The sequence below is a fragment of the Hemitrygon akajei genome, chromosome 11 (assembly GCF_048418815.1).
Source record: "Hemitrygon akajei chromosome 11, sHemAka1.3, whole genome shotgun sequence".
In the NCBI taxonomy this organism is placed as follows: domain Eukaryota; kingdom Metazoa; phylum Chordata; class Chondrichthyes; order Myliobatiformes; family Dasyatidae; genus Hemitrygon; species Hemitrygon akajei.
The window spans coordinates 113,705,327-113,727,288 of NC_133134.1; the positions used below are offsets into that span (position 1 = coordinate 113,705,327).

Below are 21,962 nucleotides of genomic sequence, written 5' to 3' on the forward strand. Positions count from 1 at the left end.
TTTTTAAGAGCAGCTTGTGGTTGAGTTCTCGAAGGAAAAGACAATACTGCATTGGGCATTATGAGATGAACCAGAGTTGATTAGGGAGCTTAAGGTAAAGGAACCCTTAAGGATGTAGTGATCGTAATATGTTAAAATTCACCCTGCAGCTTTGAGAAGGAGAAGTGACGTCAGAAGTATCAGTACTACAGTGGAGTGAAGGGAATTACAGAGGCATGAAAGAGGAGCTGGCCGAAGTTGATTGGGAGGCGTCACTAGCTGGGATGATGGAAGAACAGCAATGGAAGGTGCAAGATAAATACATCCAAAGAAATAGTAGTATTCTAAAGGGAGGATGAGGCAAACGTGGCTGACAAGGGAAGTCAAAGGCAGCATAAAAGGAAAAGAGAGAACATATAGAATAGCAAAAAATAAAGTTAGAGAATTTGGAAACTTTTAAAAACCAACAGAAGGGAACTAAAAAAGGCATAAGGAGGGAAAAGTTGAAGTATGAAGGTAAGCTAGCCAAAGTTTTTTTTTTCCACATATATAAATAGTAAAAGAGAGGAAAGAGTGAATATCGCTGTGCTGGAAAATGACACTGGAGTAGTAATGGCAGACCAAAATGACAAACTTAAAAGTATTTTGCATCAGACTTCACTATGGAAGACACTAGCAGTGTGCCAGAAATGTGAAAGTGTCAGTGATAGAAGAGAGTGTAGCTGCTATTACTAAGGAGAAGGTGTTTGTGAAGCTGAAAGGTCTGAAAGGTAGATAAGTCACCTGGACCCAATGGATGACACCCCAGGGTTATGAAAGAGGAAGCTGAAACAATTGTGGGGGCATTAGTAATGATCATTCATGAATCATTAGATTATGGAATGGTTCCACAGAACTAGAAAACTGCAAATGTCACCCCACTCTTTAAGAAGCGAGGGCAGCAGAAAAAAGGAAATTATAGAACAGTTAGCCTGACTTTAGTGGTTGGGAAAATGTTGGAACCCATTATTATTATTATTAAAGAGTAGGCTTCCGAGTACTTGGGGGCTCATGATAAAATAGACCAATGTCAGGATGGTTTCCTCAAGGGGAAAACTTACCTGATGAATCTGTTGGATCTTGTTGAGGAAATAATATGCTGGATAGACAAAGGAGTCCGTGGATGTTGTTTATTTGGATTTTCAGAAAGCCTTTGACAAGGTGCCGCACATGAAGCTGCTGAACAAGATAAGAGGCCGTGGTATTACAGGAGAGATACTAGCATGGATAGAAGATTGGCTGACTGGCAAGAGGCAAAGAGTGAGATAAAAGGATCCTTTTCGAATCGGTTCCATCAAGACTAGTGTATTCTGAAGGGATCAGTGTTGGGGCCGCTTCTTTTCACGTTGTATGTCAACGTTTTGGATAAAGGAATTGATGGCTTTGTGGCCAAGTTTGCAAATGATGTAGAGATAGGAGGAGGGGGAAGTGTTGTTGAGGAAGTAGAGAGTCTGCAGAATGATTTAGACAGATTAGGAGAACAGGGAAAAGAAGTGGTAGATGGAATACAGTGCAGGGAAGTGTATGGTCATGAACTTCAATAGAAGGAATAAAGGCATAGATTATTTTCTAAACAGGAAGAAAATTCAAAAACCAGAGGTGCAAAAGGATTTGAGAGTCCTTGTTGAGTTGGTGGGCAGGAAGGTAAATATAATGCCAACAGTCATTTCCAGAGGGTTAGAATATAAAAGCAAGGATGTAGTCCTGAGGCTTTATAAGACATTGGTCACAACATTTGGAACATTGTGAGCAGTTTTGGGCCTCTTATCTGGCATTGGAGAGGTTCCAGAGGAGATTCACAAGAATGATTCTGAGAATGAAAGGGTTAACATATGAAGAGTATTTGATGGCCCTGGGCCTGTACTTGCTGGAGGTGGTGAATCTGTGGAATTCATTACCACAGACAGCTGTGGAGGCTAAGTCATTGGGTATATTTAGAGCAAAGGTTGACAGATTCTTGATTAGAGAGGTCTTCAAAGGTTACGGGGAGAAGGCAGGAGAGTAGGGTTGAGAGGGGTAGAAAATCAGGAATGATGGAATGACAGAGAAGACTTGATGGGCTGAATGGCCTAATTCTGCTCTAATGTTTTAGGGACTTAAAATAACACATTTCACAACATATGACAATGACTCTGAGTCAATGCTTCTTCACAAAAAATGGAGCTGTTGTCGAGGTGGCTGTGCTTTAAATAAGAACAGGATTCACAGACAATTAAGTCTTCTTCAATTCAGTGAAGAAGCCATGAATGTGGGTTAGGCCAGCAGCGCGTCATTGTCTGTGCTTGCTGTTGTTAAACAGGCCAGCTTTCTTCTTCTCTGCTTTGGGAAGGGAGGGAGATTTTACCATCTCACAGAGAGCTTACTCCATTTTAAAAGCTGCTAACTCGACGCAAGAGGTGAAGCTCAAGCATAAAATCCAGCTGCGCATTCACAGAAATAGGCCTTTCGGCCCACCGAGGTTGTGCTAGCCACATGAATCCCAGTTTATTCCCCTGACACTCCCACAGATTCTACCATTCTCCTACATATTGAAGGCAACTGACAGCGGTCATTTACCATTCAGGGTTGGTGTCCGACAAGCTGGAGGAAAATCTGTAAATGTAAGTCAGTCAATGAAAGAAACAAACCCACAGTTATCAACAAGCAATAAGCCATAAGAAATGACAAGACTTCCAATACTGGACAGTATAGTCTGTAGAGATGCTCCAGGAACCCAAGTTCAATCCTGACCTTAGGTGCTGTCTGTGTGGAGTATGCACGCTCTCCCTGTGACCACCTGGGTTTTCTAAAAGCACCCTGGTTTTCTCCCACATCCCAAAGTATAAGTTGGTGCATTAATTTACCACTGTACGTTACTCCCAGTGCAGAGGACTTGTAGGAGAATCCGGGGTAGTTGGCCCATGGGAAAGGACAAGTTTCAGAGAAACAGGGTTCATGGGTTTGCTCTGAAAGCTGTTATAGGCTTGATGGGCCAAAGGGCCTCCACTTCCATCAACAGGATACATGCATTGTTGACATTTTTGCACTTTGCCTGCTCTGCATTTTTTCTGTAGCTGCTACACTTTATTCTGCATTATTGTTTTACCTTTTTCTATCTCAATACACTGTGTAGTGATCTGATCTGTATGAACAGTAAGACAAGCTTTTCACTGTATGTTGGTACTTGTGACAATAATAGGCAGAGGCGGCAGCATTTGCTGCATGATTAACTCATCCCAGTGCACAGATAGTGTGGCTGTGTCTCAGTCCTGCTTCAGTAAACATCGAACAGTTAAGTGTTGTCTATTCTATCCGCTGAGTGAGAGTTCCCCTTATTCTGTTTGCAGTGTACATTCCGTCCCTGACCAGTTCAGGTTGGCAGTGGAGGAGGTATGCACTATGATCAGTAGTCACAAGACAGCACACCCTAATGCCTTCCTAGCCACTGTGGGAGCTTCAACCAAGCCAACCTGGAGAAGTCTCTGACAAACTACCAGTAAAATGTAACCTGTGGTACCAGAAGGCGACATCCATCGTGAAGGACTCTCACCACCCGGACATACCCACTTCTCATTGCTACCATCACGCAGGAGATACAGAAACCTGAAGACCCACACTCGATGTTTTAGGAGCAGCTCCTTCCCCTCCACCATCAGATTTCTGTAAAGTCCAAAAGCCCACAAACACCCCCTCACTATTCCTCTCTCGCACTATTGGTTTATTTTTTATTTATTGAGATGGTGTGCAAAATAAGCCCTCCCGATCCTCACAACACCCAGTGATCCCCGGATTTAATCCCATCCTATCACAGGCCAATTTACAATCACCAATTAACCTACCAGCCAGTACCTCTTAGGACAGTGAGAGGAAATCTGAGGAAACCCATGCAGTCGCGGGGAGAAGGCAGCAGTGGGAATTGAACCAGGGTTGCTGATACTATAAACCATTGTGCTAATGGCTAGGCTACCATGCCACCCTGTAACTTGTCTTGCAATACTATCAAGCAGGAGGTACTGTAGCACCAGAACAAGGTCTGTTAGGATGGGAAATAGCTTCTTCCCCCACTCTCCGAGGCGCTGAACTACCTGCCACCACCCAGGTCTCATCACATCTGAAACGCCAGTAGCGTTCTACTGTTTGCTTTTTAAACTTGTGCTGTAAATGCACCTTATGCTAAATGTCAGTCTTCGGGGATATATTTTATTACCTATAATTTATCTGTGGTAAATTACAACGTGTTGTGTGTGAGTTACGTGGGCTGTGTTGAGCACCTTGGTGCGGAGGAACATCGTCTTGTTTAGCGATATGCACGTGTACTGTTGAATGACAGTAAATTTGAACAAAACAACAAATTTCATCATTTCTGTCAGTGACAATAAACCTGATTCTGCATAAAGCAATGCCAATACTCAGTGAATAACGTGGGAAATGTATTCTCTTCACAGCATAATTATGAATACACAGGCCCTGAGCGGCCACGGACTGGTGCTGCAGACACAGGAAAGGTCAAGCTGACCTTTAGCGGAGAGTCAGGCAGGTGATGCTAATCCCCTTGAGAAGAGGCTGGATGGTGTTGACAGGGAATAAACAACAGATGTCCGAGAGATCAGGCCAGGGAGGTGCTGTCCCAGGGAATGACTGCTGCCTGAGGAGAGGAAATACTGAAGCTGGGTGTGTAGCTGAGTGTGGGAGGGAAGGCGGTGGTGCCAGGGAAAAGGGGCGTCCGATTGGGGTAGAAGAAGGGAGATAGGAATGGAGGAAGGAAGGGAGAGTGAGGAAGACTGGTGAAGGGGAAGAAGGGAAGGGAGAGTGAAGGAGACCAGGGAAGAGGGGAAGGGAGACTGGGGAAGGGAGACTGGGGGAAGAGGGGAGCAGAGGGTGACAGAGACTAGGGAAGGGGCACACTGAGAGGTGTGTTCTGCATTCAGGCAGCTCTGGATGGTAGAGGTGAGGGGAATTCTGGGCAGTGTGAGTGAGGGGCAGGAAGGGAAAGAATCTCTGGGAGATTGAAGTACAAGAACCACAACCCCTCCCCATACCCTGCTTTTCTCGGAAGTAGCCACAGGTAAATGCTCCCATATCAGTCAGACATTAGCAGGTCATGCCCTAGCCACTGAATTGAAAATCATCCTTCCACGATAAACAGTATAGATAGCAGTCAGACACAGCAGCCAGAATATAATAAATCACAAAGATCAAGTTCAGATAACCAGCCTTTCCGGTTTGTGATGGAAGGTCAATCACCTGTAAACTTTACCTCTGCTTTTCTCTCTCCACAGATGCTGCCTGGTCTGTGCATTTCCAGCAACTGTCCCCTGCTCTTTATTTGACTAAATGCTACACAGGAACCAGCCTCCCCTCCATGAACTCTAACAATACCTCTTGCTGCCTTGGTAGAGATTCTCTCTTCCTCCTCCTCCCATCAGGCAGAAGATACAAAATCCTCAAAGCAAGTACCACCAGGCTGAAGGACAGCTTCTCTCCCATGGTTATACAAATATTGAACAGACCTCTTGCATGTTAAGATGAATGTTTGACCTCACCATCTACCTCAACAGGGCTTTGCATTTATTCTCTGTTTTCCCTGTAACTGCAACACTCTTCTGCACTTTCTTACTGTCTTCCATTGTATTACCTCAGCTTGTTGATATGATGAAATAATCCTGCAGTCCACTGGCCCCTCTGTCAGCTTCCGCAGTGGGAACGCGGAATACAATCAGAGACCACGGGAGTGGGACAGGGCCAGACAATGGAATCACAGTTAGCCTTTCCCTGGCACCTCTCAGTGCTTGTGAGATGAACCGCTCCTTCCTAGCTGCACATCTACTCTCGCTCAGATTTTGGGGAGCATCTTGTTTCCACATCCTTCTGCTACTATCCAGGGAGATGAGAATACTGAAGCCACGCTGACTGCGCAGGCCAGATGAAGGCCACCGAACGCTTCCAAAGCAGGAGCCAGTAGTGAATGGTGGCAGCCAGAGCAATCCCACTCAGAACCTCCCTCACCTCCTACTGGCTGCAAAGACGACCAGAGTGTGGAGATGGGAACTGCTGTCCTCAGCTGGTCTGCTCCGTAACCAGCTCGATCTCTTCTCAGCAAGGTTCAGCAGTCACTCTGAGGAACCAGCTCCAGACAAGCACTCTGCATCAGTGAAGAATCGAGACTGCAGATGCTCCATGCTGGGATCCGGAGCAACGCCCGATCTGCTGGAGGAACTCAGCAGGTTGGGCAGCATCTGCTGGAGTGGTGGTGGGGAGGAACATTCGCAGCTTTGGGTCAAAACCCCACATCATGGGCGATACCTTCCCTCCCACAGATGCTACTTGACTTTGAGTGGTCCCTCCAGCAGCCTGTCTGTCACTCTGAATTAGGTTTTAAAGAATTCACACAGCTATGGGGAAAGGAGAGAGTGAGACACCCACAGAGATACGATGGACTGAATGGCCTGCTTCCCTGGTGTATTAGAAATGGGCATATAAACGGCCCTTGCCAGTGACACCTGTAATCTTCTACAAAACTTATTTTTTTTTTTTTAAAAAGAGGCTGTTGTGTTCAAAAACCTCCTCCAACTGAAACAAAGACACCCACACACAGCACCAGATAAATCCCTGGTTACAAAGCACCACAGCTGTAAACAGCAAAGAAACCCACATACCCACAGCAGTCCTGCCCCCGAGCTTCCCTCGTACTCAGCATGCACATCTCACACTTGTCTGCATTAACTTCCACCTGTCCTGCGCCATTTGGGAGGGAGAGCAACTTGTCCAATGTAATGAACAGTGTAGAAGGTGCTGTCTGGAATTCAACCTCGCAAGGTACTGTCACTATCAGAGCAGAGAGCTGAGAAGATTTAATTGGCGTTTCCTTCCTATGAATTACTCAACAGTGATATAGTGTGCACAGGAAGATTATTTTGACTGTGAGATATCAGGCAAATCATCTGTATGAAGGATGTAAGTAATAATGTCAATTCAGTGACAAAGAAACAATTTAGAAATATGACATTACATGATACAATTGCAGAGAGAGTGCATGAGTCACACACAGAAACAGGCCCTTCAGTCCATCTAGTCCATACTAACCTGATCTACCTATTCATCTACCTGCACCCTGACCATCCCCCTCGAACCCCTTCCATGAACCCTTCTCTTAAATCGAGCCTGCATCAACCACTTCCACACTCACACCACCCTCTGATTCTATGAATATTTCACACTTGGGCAAACCATTCAACCCCAGAGAGGATAAATATCTCAACGAAAAGGAAGATACAGTGATGTTAATAAAGAATGGGGTAGTGGGTGTATCTATCAATTGTCAAATACAGACCTAGTAGGCTGAATGGCCTCTCACAAGTAAAAATCAATGTTTCTTCTACACAATCAGAAGAACCCCAGCATTCAGGAGCCACCTAAAGCCACCTAGCATGGATCAGATTTTTAAAAAATGGACTCAAGCTTCATAGCAACTCCCTGTTGCCATGGAAGCGGCAAACACAAGATGGAATTGGGCTGATTGAATGAAATCTTTGACTTGTGTTGAAGGGAATACAGTCCAGTCCGCCAAAACATTTGTACAGGAACACTGCAGCAACATCTGCTTGATTTACTGATTCACAATGCACAAACCCATCGCTTAAAATTAAAGCGGGAAATATTCAGCAGGTCAGGCAGCATCTGCTTGGCTAAGTGAAGTGGGGAAACTCCCCAAACAGGAAAGAAATGCTTGCAATATCACACCTTAATGACTATAAAGCAAATGGATTTCAAAAGCAGAGAAAAACACTATTTACTTATGGGTTAACACACAAGACAGAGGATTTACTTTCAATGATTCCAACCAGGGCAAGCTGAGGGGGTGGAGGGTAACAAGCAGGAAGGAAGGACAAAAGGGAAGGCCTGTGTTACACATGATTAATTCAACTGACAGCAGCAATGATGGTGCTGCTTAAAGTGTGATGAAAACAGATCAAGGGTGCCTTCGAAGGGTCTCAGCCTGAAACATTGGCTGTTTATTTCTCTGCTGTGCTGAGTTCCTCCAGCATTTTGTGCGTTGCCTTGCACCAACATTCACTTTGTCACTTAATGTCACCCATTTCCTCCCTCTAAAGCCCTGCTCCACCTCTCAGGACACTTCCCCACTTCCCTCTTGCCCCCAACTCCTTGCTCTTTCTGCTCCCCACCCCCACAGCTCTATGGAGAGGCGATCTCAGTGTCTCTCTCCGTAGCTGCAGCCCAACCTGCTGAGTATTTCCCCCAGCTTTAACCATCACAAGACTAACACGCTCAAAGGGAAAAGCAGACAAACTCTGACTTCAACCTGAGCCTCAGTGGAACTCAGCTCTCATCTCACTATATCTAAAAGCATTGCTGAGATCACAGGCTTGCCAGCTCATTTCCATGGCAACTGTGGCTTTGACTGCACTAGTGCAGAGCAAATCTACTTCCTGTACCTTTCGGAGTATAACAGAATGTGAAGAACACTGAAACAACACCACAAGTACATATAAACACAACGTTGTTTTCAAATGGAGCAAATTCCTGAGCATGCATTGCTTAACTCACACACACACTCTCTCTGTGCAAAGTTCACTCCCATTTCAGTTTTTAAAATGGCTTCCTACCAAAATTTACTACAAAGCAATGAACCATGTAGGTTCTTAACATGATATTTTTTCCATAAAGAACTCTTTCCTGGTGATGTAACATCTTCCCACACCACAGAGCCTCACACATTTCCCACCTCAACCATCCCTCATTCTCCTTCAGCTAGTTCACCAGCTCTCAATAGCCAAATCTGCTCCTTCCCCTCGTCTTCACTCCTCTTGACCATGACCAAAATCTCTGGGTCTTCATCTTCCATCTCGCCAACCTTCCCTTCAGTAGATCCTCTGCTAAATTCCAGTTACTTTAATGAGGTCACAGGGAGAAAGGCCCTAGAGTTTTTCCAGCAACACACAGTCCTGCCACCCAAACATCTCCCCTTCTCTTTCAGGAAAGGTTCCACCTTTGCTTCTATCCAATGCTTCTTCAACAGCCTTTGGCTCTTCCAAACACACAAGGGAAAATTCATCCACATAGTTTTCCTCAAACCAACATCGTTTACACAAAAAAAAGGAGACTGATTTGCCTCAAAACATGGCCATTACACACTGGGGTTCTCCCCTACTCTGAGAAAATGGATGCCAAGCATGTAATGCAGGTCCACACTCCCACTACTGAAAAGACGATGCATGATGAATAGAATTATTATTTGAACACATTAGGAAATGTTAAGCTAGTTTCCACTATTCAGGAAGTAGGAGGTGTGTGGCACTATCTATAGTCTGGAGATGCTGAGAAATAAAAGTGTGTTGGCAAGCTCCCTAGGAATGGCTCAGCCTATGACGTCAGTCCACCTGGGTTGATGTAAAGAGCAGAAGCAGAAAGAGGTGGAATTATCACTCTGTGGCCACTTTAATAGGTACACCCGCAAGCTGCTCATTAATGCAATTATCTAATCAGCCAATTGTGTGGCAGCAACTCAAACCATAAAAGCTTGCAGACATGGTCAAGAGGTCCAGTTGAGGAAGGTGATTGACTGTGATGCTGCCACAGGAGATATGGCTAGGTTGGGAGGTGAGGTAGGAAGGAAGGGGTCGAGATATCATGGTGTTGGAGGTAGTGAGCAGATGTTATTGGGTGATAAAAGTTATATGGAGGAAGACAAATGGCAGGTTTCTGGGAAATGGAAAAGTAAGCCATGATTGAGGATTGCAATGGCTTATCATCCACTGACGGAAGCAATAGATGGGATTTAAATAGAGTTTTAAGGTATTGCTGAGTTTTGGATGCAGATCTGTTTCTGATATCAATCTGATCAACTTAACTAAGGATTTGAAAAAAATGTTAAGAGATATTGTGGGTGCAAGATCTTTAACAGACTGGGCACTCGTAGTGTTTTGTAAAGTTAATAAGCAATATAAGAAAGCCTTATGTTTAAAAGCTGTGGGAGGAAGGAATCATTGAATGACAGTGGCTTTGAGGAGTATTCATAGGAGTGCCTCTACATTTATCCATGAACCAAATTAAAAATAACTTAGTCAGGCAAATTTGATACCTAACTTAAACGATCTTCTGTTAAAATAGGAATGCTCTGTGTGTATGCACTACTATTCAGTTGGTTGGGGGGGGGGGGGAAGAGAGGGGTGGGGATGAAGGTTGGGGGGGCTGGGTTAAACAGTCAAAATGTAATTGGCAACTGGTTGTATTGAATGTAATTTGTTGGTGTTGCAATAAATTAGTGATAATTTTTTTTCAAATAAAACTTAGTCAGGGAAAAGTTGTAGACACCAGATGTTTAAAAGAGTTTCATGGTGGAGTAAGAACATATTGCTTATCAGTGTTGATTAAATTTGATGGTAAAAAGGCTGCTGGATAGGGTTACTTTAGGTTCTGACTTGGGTAGTTTGAGTCTGTATGCTGCACCGTCTGAGATGTTTTCAGTGTCAGAGGTTTGGGCATGTAGCAGCTGTGTGAAGGTGTAAGAAGTGCTGTGGTAGATGTGGTGGAGAACATGTGTATGTTAATTGTGGAGAAGACAAATGTAGCAATTGTGGAGGGGAACATAGCTCCACTTATGCAGGGTGTCCTGTATATAAGAAAGCTGTGGAAGTGCAGATTTTCAGGTAGAAATTGTCATATCATGTGCAGAGGCCCTTCAGGAAATACAAAAGTCAGTGTCAGTGGGACCTATTAATATCCAGAATGCAGATAAATTAGAGTCAGTGTAAAGTGCATGATTTTATAACAAAGGATTGTTGATAAACTAAAATTTATTACTTTTGTGGTAGATATAGTGAATTGTACAGCACAAACTAAAAGCAGGACTCAAAAAAATTTAAAGTTACATTTAAAGCTGCAAAAACCATCCAGAGGTAAATGACAGGGGTTCCCAATCTTTCTTATGCGATGGATCCCCACCATTAACCAAGGGGTCCATGGACCCCAGGTTGGGAACCACTGCTCTAGAAGTTATTAATGGTGCTTTACAACAAGTTCAGAATTCTAAGGTTTAAATGTTTTTTTTTCCTTTTTACATTTTTTCTTTTCTTTTTTGTTATTCAGACAAATCATCAGAATAGGGAAGAAATGTCAAAGTGCCAGACAGGGTGGTTTGAGCATCTTAGAAACTGCTAGTTTCCTTGGATTTTCACACACACACAGCAATCTCTAGAGTTTACAGATAATGAAGCGAGAAACAAAAAAAATACAGTGCGTAGCAGTTCTGCGAGCGAAAATGCCTTGTAATGAAAGAGATCAGAGGAGAATGGCCAGATTGGTTCAAGCTCACGGGAAGGCGACAGTAATTCAAATAACTACACGTTACAGAAGAGCATCTCGGAATGCACAACATGACAAATCTTGAAGTGAATGGGCTACAGCAGCAGAAGACCATGAATGTACTCAGTGGCCACTTTATTAGGTACAGGAGGAATCTAATAGAGTGCCCACTGAGTGTATATGCCTATTGCACATTTTCAGGCAGTTACAATGATCGAAGTATTCTTGAAGCAATGACATGCTTCAACTGAAGATACTACTACATGATAGCGTAATGCTATTACAGCGCAAGTTGTAAGATCAGGGTTGGATTCCGCCATTGTCTGTACAGAGCTTGTACAAACGTTTGTACATTGTCCCTGTAACCACACGGATTTCCTTCTGCTCCTCTGGTTTCACCCCACATTCCAAACACTTTTGATTAGGGTTATTGACTTGTTGGCATGTTACGTTGCTGCCAGAAGTGTGGCAACAGTTGTGTGCTGCTCAGCGCAATCCTCGCCAGTTTGACTTGACGCATATTGCTGTACACTTTCGTGTAAGCGAGACAAATGAAGTTAATCTCTTTCAATGCAGTAGACACATCAACCAGTCATTGGCAAACGTAAAATGCACAGAAAGAAATGTCCTAAATTCCTGATGTCTTGTGATACGCAAATGCTGCCCTTGCCACTGGGCAGAAAGGCTGGAAGTTATTCAAAGTGGCCCTGGACAGATGTTCTGCAACTGCTCACCCAAACAGTAACTGAATAGGAAAGGTTTACAGGGATATAGGCCAAACATGGGCAAAATGGGACTAGCTCAGATAGGCGTATTGTTTAGTATGGATAATCTCCATGCTGCGTGACTCTACAACGCTCTAATGCACTGCAGGGCCATTCTCTGATGATCACCTGACCCAGAAGTCAGGATGGTTTCATAGTCAAGCTACAAAGTCAACAGGGGAGATGTGGGAGGGAACCAGAACCCATGCCGTCACAGGGAGGATGTACAGACAGAGGTGGGAATCAAACAGCAATCAGTGATCACCGGTGATGTACAGCGACTGCGCTAACCACTGCATTTCCATGCCACCTCTCCCCTTATGTGAAGGGGGAAGGATTCGCAGCGTTGATGAAAGGTGGGTAATACATGCCCAAATCAAAATGGTTTGTAAATTGGGAGGGAACTGGAGTTGGTGATGTTCCCAAGGCCTTGCTGCCCTTGTTCTAGGTGGCAGAAGGCACAAGTCGGGGAGGTGTGGTCAGAGCAGCCTGTGTGAATAACCAGTAATGCAGATGGCACTGTGCACCAGTGCTGGAGAGAATGAATGTGCAGTGTGCTGGATGAGTCCCAATGAACAGGGGCATCAGTAAGCAGACTGTTGGACCTTCCATCACTTCACCGGAGGCTGAGGGCAATTGTAATGGGTAAAGATTAAATTAATTCAAATGTGGGCGGTAAACCCTTCATGTCCAGACCCAGAGTCCAGATGAAAGGTCTCTACTGAAACATCAGCTGAGTTCCTCCTGCATCCTGTTTGTTGCTCCAAACTCCAACATCCATGTCTGATTTTTACCAATTGGGTACACCAGGGCAATTTCCCACAGCCAAGTACATGTGAAGCCCTAGATGTGGTTAGAAAGTTTTCAGACCACCATGTCAACAAACTTGTATATTGCCAAAAGGACTGCAAACTTCCAACACTAGCCAACTTGGATCGAGAATTATTTCCTCCCACCCCTTCCATCAGGCAGAAGATGCAAAAGCCTGAAAGCACGTGCCACCAGGCTCAAGGACAGCTTCTACCCCACTTATAACACTATTGGATACTGCCCTAGTACAGAGAGATGGACTCCTGATCTCAACCTACTTTATGACCTTGAACTTATGGTCTACCTGCACGGCACTTTCTCTGTAACTGTAACACTTTATTCTGCACTCTGTTTTGCCTTGCATTACCTCAATGCAGATAATGAATTTATCTGTATGGACAGTTTGCAAGGCAAGTTTTTCCACTGTACCTAGGTACATATGACAATAATAAACAGTTTACCGATTTAAAACAGTAGCAAGCCAACATGAACACCGATTCTCTGTGAAGACCATCTTCAATTTCTTCCTTCTCTGTTGAGTGTGTAACCTAACTGGTTATGATTAATTATATCTCCAGGACATCTACATGCAGCGTACCAGCATTAGAAGCTACATTTCAAGCCCTCGAGTTTGTTGGTTTGGTCGTCTTCAGTTGTCAGTAAGCTTATATTATAGCAGAACATCAGAAATAGGAGCAGGAGTCAGCCAGCTGGCCTGTTAAGCCTGCACCGCGACCCAACAAGATGATGACTGATCTTCCATCCCAACATTTTCACATCCTAACATCCTGATTCTGAGAAAATTTCGCCTCACTTAACTCCCCTTATTCTGAAACTGTTCTTGGCTCCACAATCAGAAGATACTTCTGCCCTGCTGAGCTCTCAGTACAGCATCAACCATAGAACTATAGAACACTACTGCACAGTACAGGTCCTTCAGCCCTCCATGTTGTGCTAACCCTTATAATCCTAAAAAAAAGTACTAAACCCACACTACCTCATAACCCTCTATTTTTCTTCTATCCATGTACCTGTCCAAGAGGCTCTTAAATACCCCTAATGTTTTAGCTTCCACCACCATCCCTGGCAAGTCATTCCAGGCACTCACAACCCTCTGTGTAAAAAAATTTACCTTTTTCTCTTTGCCACATTCAAACTCAAGACTGCTTAGCTGGCTAGGTTTGTGTGGCCAATTCTGACATTTCTGACTGCCAGTCAGTCTACCCTTTATTTTATTTAGGGACACAACACAGTAACAGATCCTTCCGGCTCAACGAGCCTGCACCACCTAATTACACTCATTTGTCCAGTTAACCTGCTAATCCATACGTCTTTGGAATGTGGGAGGAGACAAGAGCACCCTGTGGAAACCCATATGGTCACGGGGAAGGTGCACCAACTCCTTACAGACAACAGCAGGAAAGGAATCCAGATTGCAGCCACATTAGAATTTAGAATTGTTAATCTGGATTAACAGTTCGGACTCACAATCAAAAATCCTAGCCAGCAGATCACGACATAGTCCAAACATACCATGCTGGATCTTTATTTTTTGGAGCACAGGAGAACGAGAGGTGATTTCATACAAGTTCATAAAATCATGAGGGGTATGGATCAGTGGACGGTTACAGTCATTTGCCCTCCCCCCAAGGATGGGTCTCCAAATTTACAGGGTGCAGACCCAAGCCAAGGGAGAGAGACCCGAGAGGTAACTTCTATACAGAGGACAGTGAGTACCTGGAACGAGCTGCCAGAGGAAGTGGTCGAGGCAGGGTCAGTTGCAACATTGCGGCGGCATTTGGATCAGTACATAGAGGGAAATGGCTTAGAGGCCTATGGTCTAAATGCAGGAAAATGGAACCAGCTGGGAGGGTACAGTTGTCAGCATGGGCCAGTTGAACCAAAGGGCCGGTCACCATGCTCTATCACTCCACGACTTTATATCAGATTCACCACGGTCTTTGGGGCAACGGAATTTGATGCCCCTTCTCAGACCACCCCCCTGTGCACACCAACTCCAGGGAAAGTGACTATGCTCACCTAGGGACTCCTCAAGATCATATTAAACAAAAATAGTTAAATTATCAGTGCATCCTCATGTAGGAAAAATATACCCTCACAAGGAGCAGTCAGAGGTATCAAAACATTAAGAGAACTTGCAAATCTGAGGTAGAGCGATTGGCTGAAGGAAGCCCCTGGCTCAAACTCTGTCCCCGACAGGAAAGAACAGTCCAAAGGTTCAGGCTCTTTCTGTATTTCCAGCAGCCCATCTTCACCTCCAGGCAACAGCAAGAACCCAGAAATAAAGCCTGGATGCGCTTGGCACAGTGCAACCCGGCTTAGAAAGTAATAGCACTATGAAGGAAAGGCAAGTTATAGAAACCTCGAGCTGGCACACAGAGGAACAGTGTGTATGTGAAGGTGGGGGAGGGTTAAGAAACTAGATTGGCTACAGAGGTTGATAGGACGGGAAAGGTGTGTGGCATGCTTGCCTTTACAAGTTGAAGCACTGGTTTTTAGAGTCAAGAGTTCAATGCTACATTCAGGTTTAAGTTTGCTAAGGTGGCCGAGTCAAAGGTGGTGATGAACCAGCACATGGAAGGGAGATTGAAAATCTGATTGAACGGTGTCACACAAATTCAAAGTCAGCAAAGCCAAAGAGCTGATTGTTGACTACAGGAGGAAGTAACTGGAGGTCCACGAACCAGTCAGTAATTTTAAATTCCTTAGTTTTATAACATCAAAGGATCTGTCCTGCGATCAGTATACAACTGCCATTACAAAGAAGGCATGACAGTGACTCTACTTTCTTAAAAGTTTGCGAAGATTCAGCATGTCACCTAAAACTTTGACAAACTTCTATAGATGCACAGTGGGGGGTATATTGACTAGTTGCATCACGGCCTGGTGTGGAAACACTAATGTCCAAGAACAGAAAAATCTACTAAAAGTAGTGGATACAGACCAGTCCATCATAAAAAAAGGCTCTCCCCACCACTGAGCACATTTACAAGGAGCACTGCCACGAGAAAGCAGCATCCATCGTCAAAGACCCCTACCATCCAGGCCATCCTCTCTACTCACTGCTGCCATCAGGAAGGTGGTACAGGAGCCTTAGGTCCCACACCACCAGGTTCAAGAACAGTTATTACCCCTCAACCATCAGGATCCTGAACCAGAGTAGAAAATTTCACTCACCTCAACTCTGAATTGACTCCACAACCTATGGCCTCACTTGTAAGACTCTACAACTCATGTTCTCAGTATTATCTATTATTATTGTATTGACACATTGGTTGTCAACCTTTGTGTGTGCAGTTTTTCATTGATCCTATTGAATTTCTTTTTGCTACTGTTAATGCTTGCAAGAAAATGTAACATGGTAGCATAGTGGTTAGCAAAATGCTTTACAGTACACATGACCAGGGTTCGATGCCTGCAAGGGGTTTGTACCTTCTTGTGACCACATGGGTTTCCTCCCACAGTCTAAAGACGTACCACTTGGTAGGTTAATTGGTCATTGTAAATTGTTCCATAATTAGGTTAGGATTAAACTGGGGGGACTGCTGGGCAGTGTGACTCGAAGGGCCAGAAATTTACTTTGAACTTTGTATATTGCAGCCTTATAAACTTTGATAAAGGTCACTTCTAGAGCATTGCATTGAATTTTGGCCACCCCATTATAGGAAGGATGTGGAGTCTTTGGACTGGGTGCAGAAGAGATTTACCAGGATGCTGTCTAGATTAGAGGATATGTGCCACAAGGAGACGTTGGACAAACTTGGATTGATTTCTCTGGAGCGGTAGAGGCTAAGAGGAGACCTTAAGATTTAAGATTTTGAGAGGAGTTAACAGCCAGTATCCTTTTCCCAGGGTCAAATATCTAATAAGTGTATGAACAGCGAGGAAGTTTAAAGGAGATGTGTGTGTCAGGTTCTATCTTCTATGCTGTGGTTGACAAACCTTAAGCCACTAAGTATGAAGGAGGAAAGAATCAAAGTGTTGGAATTTTGTTGTTATTTGAAAGCCTGTGGATGGAAGGGAGAGGGAAAGATGACCTATTCAATTAATGTAATGCCTAGCAAATTCACCTCAGATCAGTGACACCACTCCCTTGTCTGAGGGACAACTTTGAATCAGAGCAGGAAGCAGCTTTGGGTTTTCCTGACCAGAACAGCTCCGAGCCCCCGTCTGCAGCAGCAAGACTGTTAGACAGCAACAGTCTCAAAAATATTTTTTTTCCCCTCAGAAAGAGCAAAATATAAAAGGGAGGATCAATCAGACAAAAACACAAGAACCTCTGTCAGAGCAACACAGAATTCAATCATAAACACAAGAGATTCTGCAGATGCTGAAAATCCAAAATAGCCCACACACAAAAAGAAAATCTGCAGATGCTAGAAATCTCGAGCAACACACACACACACACAAAATGCTGGTGGAACTCAGCAGGCCAGGCAGTGCCTATGGAAAGGAATTAAGAACTGGAAAGGAAGCCAGGATAAAAAGATGAGGGGAGTTGGGAGGGAGAGAAAGGAAGGAGTATAAAATGGAAGGTGACTGGTGACATTCCTCTGGCCAGGAATCTAACGTGATGTGAAAGATTCAGTTGAGTGTGAGCTCATCTGAACAACAATCAAAAACTCTGCTTATCCAGGGAATGGGAATTCAACACACTGTACTCAGGGCTGGAAGTTCTTCAACAGGGGGTCTGTGACTGTGTGTGTGGTCATGCAAGTGTGGGTGGTTGACATGTGTAAGTGGGGGTGGGTGTGAACGTGTGTGTGGCAAAATGTGCACACAAGCATCTAACGGGGTGTGTACATGTGCGTCTGTCTCTCTGTTTCTGTGACACCAGCGAATCTGCAGATGCTGGAAACCCAGATCTTCCCCCTTCATTTCCAGCCTCGATGAAGGGTCTCGGCCCGAGACGTCAGCTGTTTATTCATTGCCATAGACGCTGCCTGACCTGCTGAGTTCCTCCAGCATGTTGTATGTCTATCTGCACACACTTGGTGCCCTTGTTCACAAGGCCCAGGCATAAAACACACATCACCTGCAAGTCACTGGAGGTTCCAAACTCTCCGATTGTACAAACCCAGCACTAGGTCCCACACATGTACCATATACAAGGAGACCAATCAAGAGTTAGAAGCAAGACAGGGAACGGGGTTGGGGGTGGGGGGGGGGGGCAGGTGAACATTCCAACACCAAGATGAAGGCGGTTTAGTCTCAGGAGTGCCATGGAAATGGAGTTACCCACGTCCTATCTGACTGGCAGCCTGCTCTTCCGCTCCAGGGTTGGAAGATTACTGCTCCTCTCTCAATTCAGAGACCCCTGGCTCGACTCAACACGAGTCACACCGCTCTCACTAGCTGTCCGCAAGGCCTCAGCCAGCAGCATACTCCTCTCTAAGTTCAAAGGTTGCATGGTGGAAAGGCAGTGTACAAATGCAAGGCACGGGGCACTATTTATAAAATAAACACTCTTTGCTCTTACCCGAGGGGTCGTTGGATCAGAGCCGGGTGGATCTGCTGGACACCCAGAGCAAGCCCTGGAAGAAAAACAGATTGGAAAGATGATAAGCCAAACATAATCAACACTGGCCACAAAGGGTAGAATTTTCTGGTGGCTATCCATTTTAATTCCAATCCCCATTGCTATTTTGACATGGGAGTCCACTACCTCCTCTACTGCTATGACGAGGCCATGCTTAGTTTAGAGGAGCAACACCGTAGTCCATCTGATGGCATGATATTGATTTCTTGAACTTCTGTTCATTTCTGCTCCCTGCCACTTCTCTCTTTGTCCTCGTCCCATTCTGGCTCTCCTCCTACTCCTCCTCTTCACCTGCCTATCACCTCCCTCTGGTGCCCCTCCTCCAGCCCTTTCTTCCACGGTCCACTGTCCTCTATCAGATCCCTTCTACTTCAGCCCTTTACCACTTCCTTCTACCACCTCCCAGCTTCTCAATCCATCCCCCCTCTCCCACCTTCCCCCTCCCCTGACAGCTTGTACTCTTTTCCTCTCTCTCCACCTTCGTATTCTGCTTCTTCCCCCTTCCATTCCCATCCCAGAGAAGGGTCACCGACAGAAATGTCCACCGTTTATTCTCCTCCACAGATGCTGCATCACCCGATTTCCTCCAGCATTACGTGTGCGTTGCTCTGGATCTCCAGCTTCTGCAGAATGACTTGTGTTTATGGTCGCTGCCTGGGCTGACCTCCTCACTTTCTATCCCAGCCGGGCTCTCTTCCTCATCTGTCTGGCTGCAGGGGTCGGGGGCACAACTCGCCCCCAGTCAGTACTGACTCTGCTAAACCTCTGCCTCCAGAGGAAAGAGTGTTGTGCAAGCTGAAGTCATTGGCACAAGAGCTTCTGCAGATGCTGGAAGTCTGGAGCAATAAACACACACAAAATGCTGGAGGAACTCAGCAGGTCAGGCAGCATCTGTTGAGGGAAATGAACAGTCAATGTTTCAGGCAGAGACACTCCTCAGCACTGAAGTGGTGACTATTTCCCTCAACAGATGCTGCCTGACCTGCTGAGTTCCTCTAGGATTTTGAGAGAGTCCAGGTCATTGTCCATATGTCCCAAAGGGCCAGTTGCCTCAACCAGTGTCCTGGGAACAAGAGTGACATTTCTGTCATGGTTTTGAGAGTTTCAGATCCTTCCTTGGACAGGACAGAGACGTAGTTTGGTGGTTAGGCAGTTTGGGAGGGACCGTGCTTCTCTGCTGCTCACAGAGGTAGGTGAGCTTGTGGAATTCACTCCCAGACAACTGTGGAGATCAAGTCATTGGGTACACCTTAAGTGGAGTTTGACTGGTTCTTGATTAGTCAGGGTGTCAAAAGTTACAGGGAGAAGGCAGGAGAATGGGATTGAGAGGGATAATAAATCAGCCTTGATAGAATGTCGGAGAAAACTTGATGGGCCAAATAGCTCACGTCTGCTCCACTGTTCTATAGTCTTATGCTTTAATTGTCAACAGGACTAGAAGTAGGAACGTAGTCAATATAAAAAGTGGGGGAGGAGCGGAGGGGCAAGGGGCAGAGGTGATTGGTGGACTGAGGGGAGGGGGAGCAGTGAGGTGAGGACCGGAGGTGATTTGTGGACTGAGGAGAGGGACGGATGAAGAGCAGATAGAGCCAGAGACAGGGAGGGCTGTGGTAGGCGGGTGAAAGATGGAGACAGGCAAACAAGTGAAGATAAAGACAGATAGGAGGAACACACAGGGTTACCAGAGGAAGGGAGAACACAGAACGGTACAGCATAGTACAGGCCCTTTGGCCCACAATGTTGTGCCAACATTTGAATCTAACCCTTCCCTCCCACAGGTGATCATGGGAACCATTGGGTGAAGAGGTGAACAAAGGATGAAGGGATGAAACCAGAGGGGATGGGGAGAGCCAGTGAGTGGAAGTGTGTGGGTGGAGCTGGGAAGGGGAAAGAGGACCAAAAGAAATGGAGGGGGAGAATGAGAAAAGGGGACAAACTAGGGGGACTAGAGAAGGGGTTGGGAGCCAGAGGTGAGCGTTTGGCTCTCATACCCAGGATTAGGTTGGTGTCGGTAATCTGGTCTCTCCGGAACGCTTCAGCTGGCTTGAACCGTGTTACCAGCTGGTCTGTTGCTGCAGATCCCTTTAACCAGGGAAGTCTGTTGAGTTAATCCAAGTGGGACACCCATATCTGACAATCAGAAGAGAAATTAGCTGATTCCCATCAAGTCCCAAGGAAGATGTGGACAGGGAATTAATCAAGAGTAACTTCAAAGGAGCAATTTAGAATCGGGTTTTGGGTAAACTTTGTATCAGGACTAACAGTGCAGAGGAAAGGTAGAGGGGGAGCAGGCTTTAACCAGGAGTGAGGGGTGAGGGGCCCGTGTCACAGAGAGGGTACGAGATCCAGTTAGTCAGTTTGGTTGACTGAGGAACACATCCAAACAGGTTGTCACAACAACAGCAGTGGCAGCCCAGAGTTACTCACCAGTTTGAACAGCTCTTGGCTTCGCCCCCAGATAGGCCAGGTTGACATTGGCTTTTCTGCCATCGATGATGGGGTTGGGATCCTTACAGGCCCGTTCTGCGGAGATTCTGTCCGCCATGGTGACCTACCAGACAGATGGAGAAGTCAGTGACGTGGAGCTCCCCAAGTGGGGCACGCAGAAGGGCAGTAGAGGTGAGCACGACACCAACGAGCAAGTTCAATTCCCGCTGTTGTCTGTAAGGAGGTTGTACGTGCTCCTTGTGTCCGTGGGGGTTTTCTCTGGCTGCTCCGGTTTCCTCCCACATTCCAAAGACGTATGGGTTAGTAAGTTGAGGGCATGTAATGTTGCTGCCTGAAGCGTGATGATGCTCAAGGGTGCCCCCACCACATCTTGGACTATCTTGCTCATTCATGCAAACAACGCACTTCACTGTATGCTTCCACATCTTGATGTACACGTGACAATTAAAGCCCATCTTTAAGTCAGCTCATAAACAACCATGCTACACCCAGACCCTGGGCCGGAGAAGCTGAGTCAACTGCACACTCTGGCCAACGCTGACCCTGCCAACCATAGCAGCCATTGGCCAGGGAATCTGAGACACCACAGACTGGGCTGCGGTATGTATGGGTGGGGGAATTAAAATTAACCCAACACTCACAGGAATTCCCAAATTATGTGGGACTTTTCCTGTCTTCAGGAACCCTCAATGCAGCAAGAGCCATGTTGTGCACACAGCATACCCTAGACGTAAACAAAGTGAGGAACACTACAAGTCGGCAGATAGGATTGGCCAGGACATCATCCGACACCCAACAACATCTACGTTTCCTTCTAGTATCAGGTTTAATACCGCTGACATATGTTATAAAAAGTATTGTTTTGTGGCAGCAGTACATTGATATACATAAAAGCTTAGGACACTTCAGAGTCTGGAGTTTGTAGAATAACGCCAAGGAGAATGGGTGTGTTTTATCTGGGCGCTCCAGTCTCCTTCCACAATCTAAAGACATACCGGGTACATTAACTGGCCATTGTAAACTGCCCTGTGAGTAGGTTAGGGTTTTGGGGTTGCTGGTGT

The 21,962-nt window shown here is 45.5% G+C and overlaps 1 protein-coding gene across 1 annotated transcript in view; it reads right to left on the reverse strand.

Moving 5' to 3' along the window:
- LOC140735929 (RNA-binding protein 38-like) overlaps positions 1-21,962 on the reverse strand; it is a 49,105-nt gene that overhangs the window by 21,096 nt on the left and 6,047 nt on the right. The window contains exons 2-3 of the mRNA XM_073061541.1: positions 20,881-21,004; positions 18,394-18,448 (exon numbers count right to left, since the gene is read on the reverse strand). Of these exons, the coding sequence (XP_072917642.1) occupies positions 18,394-18,448; positions 20,881-21,004 (179 nt within the window). The remainder of the gene's footprint in view (positions 1-18,393; positions 18,449-20,880; positions 21,005-21,962) is intronic.